Source organism: Poeciliopsis prolifica, unplaced genomic scaffold (genome assembly GCF_027474105.1).
Source record: "Poeciliopsis prolifica strain line A6 unplaced genomic scaffold, Auburn_PproV2 SCAFFOLD048, whole genome shotgun sequence".
NCBI classification, from domain to species: Eukaryota; Metazoa; Chordata; class Actinopteri; order Cyprinodontiformes; family Poeciliidae; genus Poeciliopsis; species Poeciliopsis prolifica.
Window position 1 is genome coordinate 3,890,213 of NW_026562423.1, and position 14,035 is coordinate 3,904,247.

The 14,035-nt window shown below is 40.8% G+C and overlaps 1 protein-coding gene across 1 annotated transcript in view; it reads right to left on the minus strand.

Annotated features, from left to right (window-relative positions):
• Positions 1-2,175: 2,175 nt before the first annotated feature.
• Positions 2,176-14,035, minus strand: part of ca10a (carbonic anhydrase Xa) — a 240,460-nt gene continuing 228,600 nt past the window's right edge. The window contains exons 6-9 of the mRNA XM_055057653.1: positions 10,755-10,827; positions 6,709-6,863; positions 6,367-6,541; positions 2,176-3,213 (exon numbers count right to left, since the gene is read on the minus strand). Of these exons, the coding sequence (XP_054913628.1) occupies positions 3,191-3,213; positions 6,367-6,541; positions 6,709-6,863; positions 10,755-10,827 (426 nt within the window). The 3' untranslated portion in view covers positions 2,176-3,190. The remainder of the gene's footprint in view (positions 3,214-6,366; positions 6,542-6,708; positions 6,864-10,754; positions 10,828-14,035) is intronic.

A 14,035-nucleotide genomic window follows, 5' to 3' on the forward strand; every position in this document is an offset into this window, starting at 1 on the left:
AGGTTAAATTCTTCAATGTGACTGAATTAGAAGTAAACAGTGATCTTGCAAGATGTCGATATCCGATGCCAGTGTTTGTAAATCGTGTAAATTTCCTCCACAATTATAGAGACACAACATGAACTCGGTCTTCCTTAAGGACGTTCAATGAGGAACATCATCACAGGACGCATTGTGCTGCGTTTTTGAACAATCTACAAACTCTGCAGTTAATCTGACTCACACACGCTTCATTTTAAGACTTTGTAAAAACATGTTTTCATACCTGAACCCAGAAGGAGTATGCTTTATTTACACGACTATAAAGAGTCAGGAAATATCAGAGGAAGGCAAAGTTCTCATCATGAGACAAGCTAGATGAATAAAACTCAAATGTTTATGAATGTTTATGACTGTTAACATTAAATGTCATTTGGAAAATAATGACGATGCAAACATGACACCTTTAATGGACTTTTAATGCAAGTTTTAGCACAACCTTGCTGTGAAAGTGACGTTATCTTCTAAATGATGCAAAGTTGAGACTTTTAACGCAACTCTTAGTTCAACTTTGAGTTAAAGGTGTCATTATTTAAATAATGACACAGCATGACAACAGTCAAACATTCGTGAAGACACCTTCATGTTCATGGTGTTATGTCATGTTTATGACATGTCAGTCTTATGCACACTCCTTCAAATGAAGGGCAACCAAACTCGGTAAAGCAGCTGTGTTATCGTACCGTCTATAGAAATGGAGCAATCCCTTTACGTAGTCGTTTTCTGTTGCGTTGCTTCCAGAACTGCAAGGCAGTGTGGATTGTTTTTGTCATTGGTCCACAGCAAAAAGGTCTGAGGTTTTCCTCCCACATCCAGATCTCTTTGCAGAGTTCTTCCTCTGTGGTGTGGAGGTTTTCTCCAGTTTCTGTTACAGGCCATTCTGTGTGAAATTTCCCAGAAAGGCAGCTCAGTTTTAAGAAATTGGAGCAAAAATATTGAGGAAAATTAAGATTTCAGAACAGCCGATGGAGCCGCAGAGATCAACATATTGTCATTTTAGATCTTCAGACAAAAAAAAGGTTTTCTCCAGCTCCCTCCCTGACGACTGTTGCCACAGACCAGACCTGCACCATTTGGTGCGTGGAGACTCTTTGGTCCTCCTGGCCCCCCTGATGCTCGCCGATGTGATCTGAAAGAGTCTGACATGTCACTGTAACTCCGACAGAGCCTCCACTGTACGCGTCTAATAAGCTCTAGCTGTGCATGAGACAGTTGAAAAGAAAGAAAGAGAGAAAGAAAAAAGAAAGCCAGACTGTAAAAACCGCATCCGCACTTTCTGCAACAACCCCGTGGCTCCGCCCCAGACGCACAGTCTCCGGGCCTCCAAAGGAGGAATATTGACATATTTAATACACGTTTATGTCAGACAGTGCTACCATCCTGTCACAAACACATTCAACATTCGGATGTGCAGGACGCATTTTAATGATGACATAAAACTGATGCAACGACCAATGGAAACGCATGCAAATACCCTTTTTAAAAAAAAAAAAAAAAAATGTCTTCAAAAATGCAATAAAAAAATGAAATGCATTTTGTACTGACGTATCAATTAGGACACTTTGGTTTTTGTTTCCCACACAGAGATATCACACGAGCTGCATTTGATTTCAACATCTGTTTCTCAGACTTTTGAATGAAGCTTCCTTTGTTAAAACCTTCAGGCACCCCTGAGTTTTAAATTGAGCGTAAACATCGTGTGGGGAACCAAAGAGCTCAGGGATTTTAAAGAGGCCTCGAGGGAATTTGAAATCAATTATTCCTCTTTTCTGAGCACGGGGAGTTTTAAATAAACTACCTGCATGCTAAATAAATCTGTCGAAACCCTAACATATCACTTTACATTCTGAAAAAGACCTGAATCCACCGGTAACTCTGCCATATATCAGAGGGGGTTTGAAGATTATGTCTTGAACATGTCAAAACAAACAATACAGTTTTGTTCAGGTGCAACTAAATCCCTTTTACAGTGAAAGAAAAATGAGATTACTTGTACATGTGTGAACTTTTCCTGATATTTAATGCAGATTTGTCTTGAGTTTTCTGTGTGATTTGAGCAGCACACAGACAGGAGCAGATATAAAGACATCAGGCTTTTGTTTTGATTTTTTTTACAGATTGAAACGTTCTCCAGTGGACTTTTTAGAGACATTTATTGGGCCGATAACATTACTCAAACACAGTGTATGACCATTGTAAACAAGAAAACAGAAAAAAAAGGCATCAGCTCACACCGAGAACCCCTCGAGAATTCAAAGTGTGCCAAGCTATTTAAAATTCTTAACTTTTGTATCTTTTTTTTTTTTTCCCCACTTCAATATATCTCTTTCTCTCTCTCTCTTTTTTTTTTTTTTTGGATTTTATTTTGTAATTCGTCAGTTTTTCTTTACATTGTCGGTATCGATAATAGTAGTAATATGTACACACGAGGCCCGGGATGCTCCGAGAGCCGGGCGCCGGATTGCTCGTTTCCTGTAGCATGACTCAGTTTTGGGAGACAAGAACAAAAAAAAAAAAAGAAGAGATGACTAAGTAAGGCTGTGTCGTCTTTGTTGCTTTCTGCTGATTACATGCCCCGCACGGGTGACCGTGATGAAATGTTCGTGTTGAGTCCCGTTCACTGCTTAGCGCTGACCGGTGGGTTTGTCGTTTTGTGGTACCACTGATGGCAGCATCTTCATTTTTTTTTTTTATGTACAAAGGCTATGATGTCCCGAGGTTGTCCTGTTGGTTGGGAGGCTATCAAATCATTTTAGTTTATTTTTTATTTTTTTACTTTAAGTGTCTTCTATTTTGATCGCCCCTCCCCAAAACAGAAAGAAAAACATCTGTATCAAAATGTTCATATAGATGTAGTCATACAGTGTAGGGGAATGGGGGGGAGAGAAAGGACGTGTTAGATTGAGGGCTATAACAGTTCTCAATGTATGAAAAAGAAGAGTCTTTTTGTTTGCAAGTTCTCTCATTCAAGAAAAAGAAAAGTGATCAGTTTCTTTCTTTGTACAATGTCATGAAAGATTCTCAGATGAGATGAAGCCTTTAGACCGATTCCACATTCCGACGTCCCGCCCGCTCGCCTCGTTCCCACTCTCCATCTCCGACATTCATTTCTCGTCCTCGCTCATCCGAAGGGGTGGAGGAAGGGAGGCGCCTACTTTAGCAACCACTCATTCACTGCAAGAGAGCGGGGAGGGGGGGGAAAGCAGCATGAATAATGATTTGTGCGTTGAAAGAAAAAAATAGCTGTAAAAGTTTGCACCACGTTCCACAGCTCAGCTGTTCTGCGCCGTCATTCCCCCTCCTCCTCTGAGCGCCGGCCATATTTCATCTTCAGCCACGGCGCTCTGTTTCAGAGGGATGTTGCCCGAGTGAGTGGAGTGAATGTAAATGTGTGTGTTGACTGCTGCTGGGCTGGAGGTGGAGTTAAGGAGGGGACTGTTATTTTTCCGGTGCCAGCCTTTGTGGAAATCTTAACTGGCGTATCAGGGCCAGCAGAGGTGAGGAAAACACCGACCTTGTTGAAACGGGAACTGGCACGTTTGTTTAAGGCAACGGCTACTGGAACATAATCAGGTGCTTAAAATAACTGTTCACTAATAACTAACCACATTGTCAGTAAAGTGACATCAAAGTGCCTTTTTTTGCCACCAGGGTTTCCTCTTGCTCACAATACAGATGCGAGTCGTTAAACATGGGCCCAGTTGGACGCTTCACACGCTGTGATGTGTGCAGCGGATATTAGTGTGTACAAAAACACAACTAATGCTCAAAATCCCAAGAACAGATTTATCTACGCCACATCATGACATAAAGAGAAGTTTTGTCTTTAACTAGGAGCGGAAGAAGAAAGGCATGTGAAAATTTTCAAAAAGCATGAAGTGAAACATGTTTTAAGTAGTAAGGTACTTTTGAATCTTTTAGCTATTTTGTGGTGTTACCACTAATACTAAGAGCTGATTCACATCTTTGTATGGAGTTCACCAACTTGACATCCAACAATTTCTCTGAATTTCTTGTTTTTTTTCCCTTCATATTTTGCCAATCCGCAAGTTTTCCGTTGTTTATTCATTCGTAATCTTGCTGGCCTCCTTCCCATGTGTTGCACTCTCATTAATTGTGCTTAAAGTTCTGAACTTGCTCAAGAGTATTTTCACTTCAGCAGTCGGCAACATGACCTTTTCAGGTAATGTGGTGTAAACAAGCTCCACATTTGAGAAACGAAGCTATCGCACCATACCTGAGCCACCAGGCACATGCTCTATTCAACCTGAGGCGTTACACGGGCTTCTTCCTGACATTAGGTGCATTTGAATTGTTACAGTGCCCACCGGTAACAGTAGAGCCTGCTTTGATCACCTTTGCATGTGGATCATTGACTTTGTCTTTTGCCATTTTGGCTCGTTTTTGATCCGTTCAAATGATAGTTTTTCAATTCTTTCATCGTCTTTATGGGTTTGTTTTACACTTCGAGCAGATTCAGCAGAGCGGCAGTGTTTTAGCTTGATTTCCCCGCTAACGTTTTGATCAAAGCACGTTGGTCTTTTGAACCGTGTCTGGAACATGTCCACTTTATTTTCCCAGAGAGGCGTGCGTTAAAAGGACGGAAGGAAGGGAAGAAGGAAAGAAATAATAGTTAAGACAGAGAGGTCGGATGCATGGATTGCAAAGACAGAAGGAATGCAAGGTATAAGAATAGAAAGAGTAAGAGCACGAAGAAAAAAATCAGGACATAAAGGAGTGAGGCATAAAAGAAGAAGGGAAAAGAGCAAGAACAGAACGAGAGGGAAGAACAAACAACAAATCCGGCCAATTATTTTCCCTCGATACTCCTATTTTCTTTTTTGTTCCTATCCAGAAAAATTAATTAAATCAAATTTCAAACTTTTTCAGACCTTCCAGAAACCCTTTGTTTTGTCAGTATCCAGTCCAGAAACATTCTGATCTCCCACTTATTACACTAGTACTGTTGTTCATTCCTCAGACGGAGGTGTGGGTCTCGTCGTTCCCTGCCTGGTAATTTCCTCAACTCATCAAAACATGTTCACCTATTCAAGCTAAAATTAAAGACTCAATTGAAAATGTTCCACTTGCAAAAACAATTAGCTTGACAATGTTGTGTCGCCTATACGGCATTGTCCGCCGTGCAAGCTTTCTATCTCACAAACTGTTGCACAGGAGGAGAGGTTTTGCTTTTATGGGGGGAGGTGGAGTGAACAGTGCAGAACAGAGGAAGAATGAGGGAACGAGTTGAAGAGAAAAATGGTCATGCTTTGGGTGAGCCACGGTACAGTAAGCCCCACAATGAGCAGAAGGCGCCGAGGCTACCGCTCACCTTAAACACATTTTACGCTTCAGGAGCGACAATTCAGCAACTCCATGTTTGGCCAGAAACAGTGAAGAGGAGATTGGAAGCTGAACTACAGAGTTCAGAGTTATAGGGAGTAGTGACAAGACTGTTTTAAGCCAAATTGGGTCATAACCAAATGTTCTGATAAAAAAATAAATTAATTAAAAATCATTGGAATACTTGCTAAATCAGCCAAAGAGAAACTCTACTCACAGTAGAAGGAGACAACTACAAAAGCAACTTATTCAGCCTAACATTTCAAAATGAATTCCGGGACAAAGACCTTTATTTTTGGTCCTAAAGTCTAATGAAACCAAAATCTAAGTGTTTGGTCTTGATCACCATTGGAAGAAGAAGCAGAAGTGAAACATCCTGGGAACATCATCCCAACACTTGAAGTACGTAGAAAAAATATAGAAGGCATCATGATGAGGAAAAAACATCACATTCATACATCAAGCCAACATCTCAAGACCTGAGCTTAGAAACCCTTTTGTAGCCACTTTGCAATTTAGCTGCAAAGTGGCTACTTAAGGTCATTAAAGTTAACATTTTGGAGTAGTTCTATTAAGAACCCGATGTCAATCTCATGAAAATAAAGGTCAGCAGTGGTGAAAAGGTGTTTGGAAGCAAAGGGCCCTACAAACAAGAGTTGTTTACGTCAATTTTGTCAGGAGGATTGGGGCAAAATTCAACCAAACTATGCGTTTGACCATTGACAAATGGTCTAAAACTGACTGCAAAACTATAAAAGAGAGCGTTAACGTCTGAATTTGAAAAACTTTTTGGACAGAATGAGTAGGACGTTGGTTATAAGTTTAATTTTGCACATTCCTTCAATCACCGGATGTAGATGAAAGGTTTTTATGTTTTACTTAGTGTTAAAATAAGTAACCTGTTTAACTAGTCAGGAGGTCCTGATGAAGCAACTATACTCAGGAGAACGAAATAGCAAAAGCCAGTAAAAGTGCCGTTTGTACCCCGGTACTGAAGCTTCTGAGCCCTGTTGTTAGGGCAGTCCTTGCCCTGCATGCTGAAGTTGATGTTGGTGCGGATGCAGCGGTTGTTCAGCGGCTGCACAGGGCGAACGTTGTCGCTCATGCTCAGAAAGATCTGAGACGGCTGGTTCTGGCTCAGCAGCCTCAAGGAGTGCATCTAGGTGGAAAGACAGAGGCAGGCACAGAGACAGAGACAGAGTGAGAGGCTTACAGAAGTGTAACCAAACTCTTTACGGCATTACTTTCCGGGAAGAGGCAAGAATTGGATGCAGCCTTTAGTGAGGCGAGATTTTTCTGCAGACTGGTGCCATGGCTGTGTCTCACCTGCATGCGTGTGAGGTACACTGGCTTGTTCATCAGGATCCATGTGGCCGTTTCAAAGCATGGAGGGATAGTCATTGATCCTTCGTAGGTGATGAAACTATTCGTTTCTGGGTAAATCTCTTCTATGTTCAGGCCAGTGAGAAGATATGCGTCGTCTGCAGAGGAAGACATAGAGGAAAAAGAAAAAAGACATAAAAATCAGCAACAACAATGTCTGCGCTCTGGTTGTGTTTGAACTTTAAATTTGTAGGTCACATAAGTACGATTTGCCTAAGTTTTTGAAAAAAAATTATTTCAAATGATGACTCATCAGTCAAAATATGTTCCATATTCACAAACTATTTCACTCTTTTTGTCTCACTCAGCTCAACTTTGGATCAAATAGCATTAAACAGTAGTCGTGCCGATGTTATTGTTTTTGCGCACAGAAGCGTTTAAGACGGAGTCTCTCTTATGACAGAATGAGACTGAAGCCTGCTTACACGTCCCAGAAAACGCCTCCAGCAGCAAGTTTTTGTAAGACGAATAGTTTGATAAATCATCTTGTGCTTTTTTATGACAATTTATCACATCACATTCACATGACTGCCATTGCTTATGTGGTTGCTTTCCTTACTGGGTCAACTTAAGCATATCGTTTGTTTATTGGGTTAGAAAGTTCTGGTTATGATTGCTTCGCCGTGTTAGCTGGACATGTACAGCACAGCCCCAGTCAGATGAAATGAATCAGAATTAGTTAGGCTTGAGCTCACCCGCATCCAAAAAATGTGAAAATGCTACCCATTAAGTGGTCTCCGCGTTTGCACACTTTCACACGCCGAGGCCCGCTATGTGAAAACAACCCCAGCCTCTCTAAGCTCGTAATAATGTAGCGTTGTGAAATATTTATGACCCTGGACACTGACATGTTGACAGGCGTTGCAGTTGGTTTGAACCCTTCACAACATGCACTGCAGTTCGACTCTTTCATCACACCCCAGTCTTGTCACCGAGACCTGAGCGTGGTATTCTGCGGGGGGTTTGGTGGGTACACGCTCCTCGCTGTTCCTCGCTGCTCCTCACTGCTCCTCGCTGCTCATCGCGCCTTCAGCTCATGTTTCAGAGCTAATTTCTCCTCGCCTTGCCTTTCGCATGGCGTTTACAGTCGGGTGAGTGGCAGGCTGTTGGTGTTGCACTTCAAAACCCATTTCATCCAAACTGTCTTCACTGTCACAATGCTAATTGGACAGACTCTCTCTTGCTCTGTGTTCACACTCCACTAGACTGCTCCCAGTAACTCGTCGTAGTCTGAAGCCTCGGATGACAAAATGGACAGCCTGCTGCGATGGGGTCACAGTGGTGGACTGCTGAAAACTTGAGCACTAATGAAACGACATTAAGGCTGGTTTAGTGTGAGATTCTGTTGGTGTGACGTGATCCATAGTGGGACGGAATTACAATATGAAAAACAAACATTTCAGACAAAAATGTTCAAATGTTTGACTGGTCTTTTATTTGTGACAACTGATGGGAATGCAATGTCACAACAGCAACTTGATCGATTACATAAACCAGTTTTTACATTATGGATTCATTTATCAAGTGATAAAAGCTATTTCAACTAGCCTGGCTCATTGTAAAGATATGACCTCGCCCATCATCATTTCTTTAAAGGAACAGTACTATGTATTTTCCAAGCACATAATAGCATTTTGTAGTGCCATCATGGCCTTGGAAAACCGCTCCACAAAATCTGCTCTCTGATTGAAAAAAACTGGTGTTCTAACTATCCGTGCTTCCCGACGATTCATCCTACCTTGCGATCAGACCAGCAACTCATGGAGGTTGAGTAGCGTGGTTTTCCACATAAGAACACACGCCCATGAAAGTCAGACCAATCACACAATAGCTTTGCACAGTGAAATGTCTGCAGACGGCGTTGAGACCAGAAAAGGCAGATGACACGAGTCTGACAATAACATGACGCAGTTTTTTTCAATTATGACAATAAGAATTGATTTAGGCAGTCCAGCTCAACCAGCCAGAACCTTAAATCTAAACCCATCAGACCGCATGCGACTTCTGGCTGACTATTTCCCCAATGGCCTTCATGACTTGAGAATATTTATACGTTGAACCTCAACATAATGAGTACTACTTGCAAAATTGAATTTACCGATACTTTCAAGTTTAGCAAAAAAAAAGTAAAAGTCAACCACCATCAAATTTTTTTATGTAACATTTCACAAAATCTTTAAGTCTCATTGTAGTTCTATTCTCAACATTACTGCAAGATTTTATTCAAAAACAATTTGTCACCTTCCTAAAATAATAGCTTAGGTCTTTTTTTGGCCAAGAGATCTATTTATTTTTTTTGCAAAAATCACTGTTGGAAAAAAATGACTTGGGCCATTATTCTTGGAATGTAATAGTTTTCAGTGAACAACATATTTTGCGAAATCCAGGCAGGCTATTTTTTTGTGCAATACATTTTAATTCTGATCTCTTAATCATGCATGGTGTGAATGCATCACTTTGTTTTCACGAGTGCACATATGTGCATTGCGATGCTTTGGGATGGGAGAAGCGTCAGCTGCAGAACTCAGAAGCATGAGTGGGTGGTGGTGATGGTGTGTGTGTGTGTGAGTCAGCGTGTGTGAGGCGCTGTATCAGACTGAGTTTTTGGACAGCTGTCAGAATCCTCTGCAGCTCCCGTCGTTTGGACTGAAAGTATTCCCTCTCACAGCACAACACCCTCCAGCTGCACCCAAATCCCCCTGGGACTCCTCCAAACCACCAGGGGTCAGCGTATGTAATCTGCCACTCACCTCCAACCCATTAATCCAATTATTTGTCTTTTCTTTTAAGTTGGCCTCGGGCAATCTCTGCAGTGGGATGGAGTGAGGGATCTCTGGAGAGCAGCCGTCGACTTCTGCCGCAGCCAAAAGCCTCCTTCCAGCTATCAAGAGTTTTTATTTTATTTTATTTTTCCCCCCACCGGCAGGTATCTCAACGTCTAAATCTTCCAACAAAATAATGATTCTCCAAAAGATCCTGAGCAGCAATGCATTGACTGTCTAATCGCACCAGGAGCAAAAGTTAAATTTTTCTCAAACTTGGCGACTCTCAAAGCGAATACCTGAACACACCGATCTCTTACAGTAAAAGCAACTGAGTCTAACTGACACCAGATTATTTACACACCATATCTCTGGAGTATCACACATGATTTCGGTCCAAAATACTTTATTTATCCTGCAGGGGAAACAAATGCTGACGTAACTCGCTGTGGATGACGATGCTGTGGACAGGAAGTGTCTCTGGTCCAGCAACGAAGTGTCACGATGAACAATAAATCAGTTCGTCACACGATTATTTAAACAAATTCAGTATTTTGTGATTTATCATTTTCTCTCTCTCTTTCTACCAAAATCTGGATAGCAAAAGTTTTGAGGCCTGTGTTTAGGTCTTAGCTAACCCTTTCATTTGAAGGACAATTGTGTCGATGCCGACTTTATAATTCATTCTATTTACCGTTTGTTATTTTGTTTACTTTGGATATTTCAAATGTCCTTCACACAAGGACAATTTAAGGCTCCCAAACTTGTTTGAAGACATAAGGACTGGTATTGTCTATAAAACATAGTAAAACAGTTATTTATGTTTTCTAACTATAAGTGTCCATCATGTCCTGCTTGGTAAGCATGCAGGACAAACAACCATGCATAAAAAAATAGCTGCAATTTTGAGAGACTAATTAACTTAATATGCATATAATCTCCATGCAGAACCACTCTAGACAAATATGTGTATATAATAATACGTTTTCACATTACTATAAATTGCCACATTGCTTAGGGTGGAAGTTCTTTATCTTGTTAGCATAGTTAGCAACATTTTCTCATTTCAGTGAAGCGCTGCAGACTGAAAGGAACACGGTGCTTTTTGTTCACTCCTGCTGAAAATCAAAAGCCAGTTGCCTTCAAAATGACCCAGCAGCTCCTGTACGGCTTAGAATCTAATCGGTGGAGATGCTCTGTCATGTAGATGACTGCACAGGCACTTACTTTTATATGTTATTCTTGTGATGGTGTCTCTGTTCAGCATGCGATTCAGGAAAGAGTTTGACGTCTCAGCGATCTGGAGGAGAGAGAAGCGGGGAGAACATGGGGAGAAAAGGTTGAGGTTAACGTTGGTCAAATATTGAATTGAGCACATCTAAAATTAACCCGAATCCACTTAGTACTTAATCTACTCAGGACAGCGCTCTTAAGTACAGAGCCAATGTTCTTCTTTCAAATCTTATCTTTAATAGCCATGAAATGCTGACGCCCACTCATGTATTTTTCTCAGTCAGACGCCCTTACACAATTTTCTACTGCTGTTCTGTCTTTTTGGAGGAGCAACAAAAGCTCCCACTGGTTCCAAGAAAGCAGAAAATAAAAGATCTATTAGACACACGCTGCTTTGGACCAAGAACACAATGCATCATTTTTGTAAACAGGAAATGCAACGCATCTTTTTTTTTTTTTTCATCTTGGCATAATTCTATTATAGATCAAAACGAGTTTAATTTGATCAGAGATGAAAGTAAAAGAGGGTTGTTGAATGTGACTCTGCTTGATTTAGTGTTTCCTTTTGAAACAACAAAACACCCGTCCTCTTCCTGCAAAGGACATTTGCCCTCAACTTTTGGGAAAGACAACCAAAGACGCTTTAATCCTGCATTTAAAGCACTTGGAACAACAGGAATCGGGCAAGGAAACAGTGTGCAAAGCAGCCAAACAATGCTCTTTGATTTCATATTACAACAACAGTCACTGAAATGTGTAAATGTACCAGTGAGCCTCCAATATCCTGGAACACACAGTGATAGTCAACATCTTTGTTTTGTATTGATCACACCAAATTGATCCCAGTTCTATATTGTTCTTAGTTATTTCAACTAAACATTAAGAAAATAACATTTTATGAATAAATAAGCACGAAGTTGCTCTCCCCACCCCCATTTTGAAAATGGTTTATCATCCCATAAAACATAAGTACATAGTCATGGGAACATATTTCACCTAAAGGATGTCGGAACTGATTAGAGGTCAAAAATTATTGATTGTTATTCGCCTCAAAAGGGAGAATAAAACCAAAAATGATGGCTTTGACGTGATTTATCAGTGCTGCTTGTGAACATTTTGACCACTTGACTGGGTTGATTAAATCAATAAGCTCAAAATCATTTATACCTCTGGCAGATTTATGATTGCCCTCCTGTAATTTTCCTAAAATGTTTTTTTTTGACGGGAAGCAGCATTAAAGTTCAGCGGGAATCCAGACTTGAGAGTATAAAGGATCTGTGGCGCGCAGTCGGAGATCATGGTGACGTCAAGGTGGCTAAACAACCTCGACACATTGAACAAAGGCAAATTGTCAGAACAATAGAAGAAGAGTGTAAACATGGGGTCAGCAACAAAGGGTGGTGTATGTTTGACTGATTCGAAGTCGAAAAGGAGTCGCACGGATTATTCAGACGAACTTTAGTGAATGAAAAGGATGAATGAATCGTACATAATACGATGTGCGGCAGAGGGTCGGAAAGCCGATCCATTCAACTAAAAGTCCACAAATTGTTGGCTTTGAACCAGATACAAGCTATGAAGAGTGTGCATAATTTTTAACATGTCACTTTTAATAAAATATCATTTAGAAAAAGATACATATTTTACAGCATTTAATCATGTTTTGAGAAATGCTCGTCTCATTCTTTGTCAAAATGAACTTCCTGGTTGATTTAATCTTATTTTGAATTTAACTCTTCAAGGATTATGAATATTTTGGGGTTTAACTGGAAGTGAAAATCCAAGGTTTAGAAAGACTGCAAACAAAAATGCTCCTCTTGACAGCTGTTTAATGATGGCAGAATATTTTAAATATCCTTGTTTTAAATCAACTTTAGCATTCAAGAGCAACAAATCTACATTGTTTTCAAAAAGCGAGTCATTGACTTCCAGTAATAACAAATCTGTTTAAAAACCTCTCAACAGAACTTCCATAAGATTATCAACAGTACCGACGATTGCCTTTGTATCAATGGGTTGTGGGTGAAGCTCCGACTCTGCACCGAGCATACAAACATAAGCAATAGAAAACTTGCTCAATACCTTGCTAAAAGATAAAGAATGCTCCATTTTTAAAATGCGGCCCTCGGCATCTGCCCATACAGCCTATATCAGAAATCAGAGCGTTGAACACGGGCTGCTGTGTTTTCAGTGCACATCTTTCCAGCTTAGACGGTTTCTCAAGTTAAACATTTCAAATTAAATCTGTTAGGTTGACATAATGCACAGGGTGCGGAAATAACCAAAAGCCCTGTGAAAGGCCAGGGAACATTAAATTCTATTTAGTGAGTAGTCCTGCGTGCTGGATGGCCCTCATTTACTTGGCGGTGCATGCATATGACCATCATGGGATTGTGCTTCCTGCCCTCCTCCAGGCTATGTGCTTCCTCCTTTCTTCCTTTGCCCCTCCCCACCCCCCCACCCCGTCCATCAGCTCTGTGGACTTAGCAGCTCTAACTGCCGAGGTGTCTTTCGGCAGAGTGATTAAAAAGAGATGTGCCTGTCATCCACCTCTTTTCCTCGCACTAAAATTACTCAGTCGCTGCCCTTTCCCATCTTCAGGCGGGCATTATGGTTTAACAGCCCCTCATGCTGCTCTGTGGATTTTCCTGCTCCCCCCTCTGCCCACCCCTGTCTCCCTCGTTTTTTATCATTCTTTTTTCCTAGGAGCTACCTGAGGGTATCCTTTCATTCCGCAGCAGGAAATGTCTTCACTATAGGTCTGAGTATTAGTGCAGACTGTAAAACATACGAGCGAACGTCGCTCCGGCTTAAGACGATCTGTGATGGATTAGGACGGCTTGCATGGTTCGTAATGGGAACAAAAACACTTGGACAGATTGTTCACAGCGCCTTCGTATGCCTTGGAGATTTTTTTGTATGTTGTCAAATTACATTTGTCATCTGTTGAGCGGGACGTTGTGTGATAGAGGCAGGGGTTTGCAACCTGCGGCTCCGGAGCCGCACGTGGCTCTTGAAAAACTTTGGTTACAAATGAATTTATTTATTTATTTTGAATTTGAAGGGAGCATAAATAACACATAAACAAGGAATACAAGAGACGCATATTTCCCCCCCACACGATAATCTCAACATGTTTGAAAAGGAGAAGGAATAAGTAAAATAATAAAAAAAAGTCTCGAAAAGGAAAATCTTGACATCTGTTAATTAATTTTCCAATTGACAAACAACCAAGTTTTAGCAAATAGATGTAAAGATTTGCATTTAATTTTCTT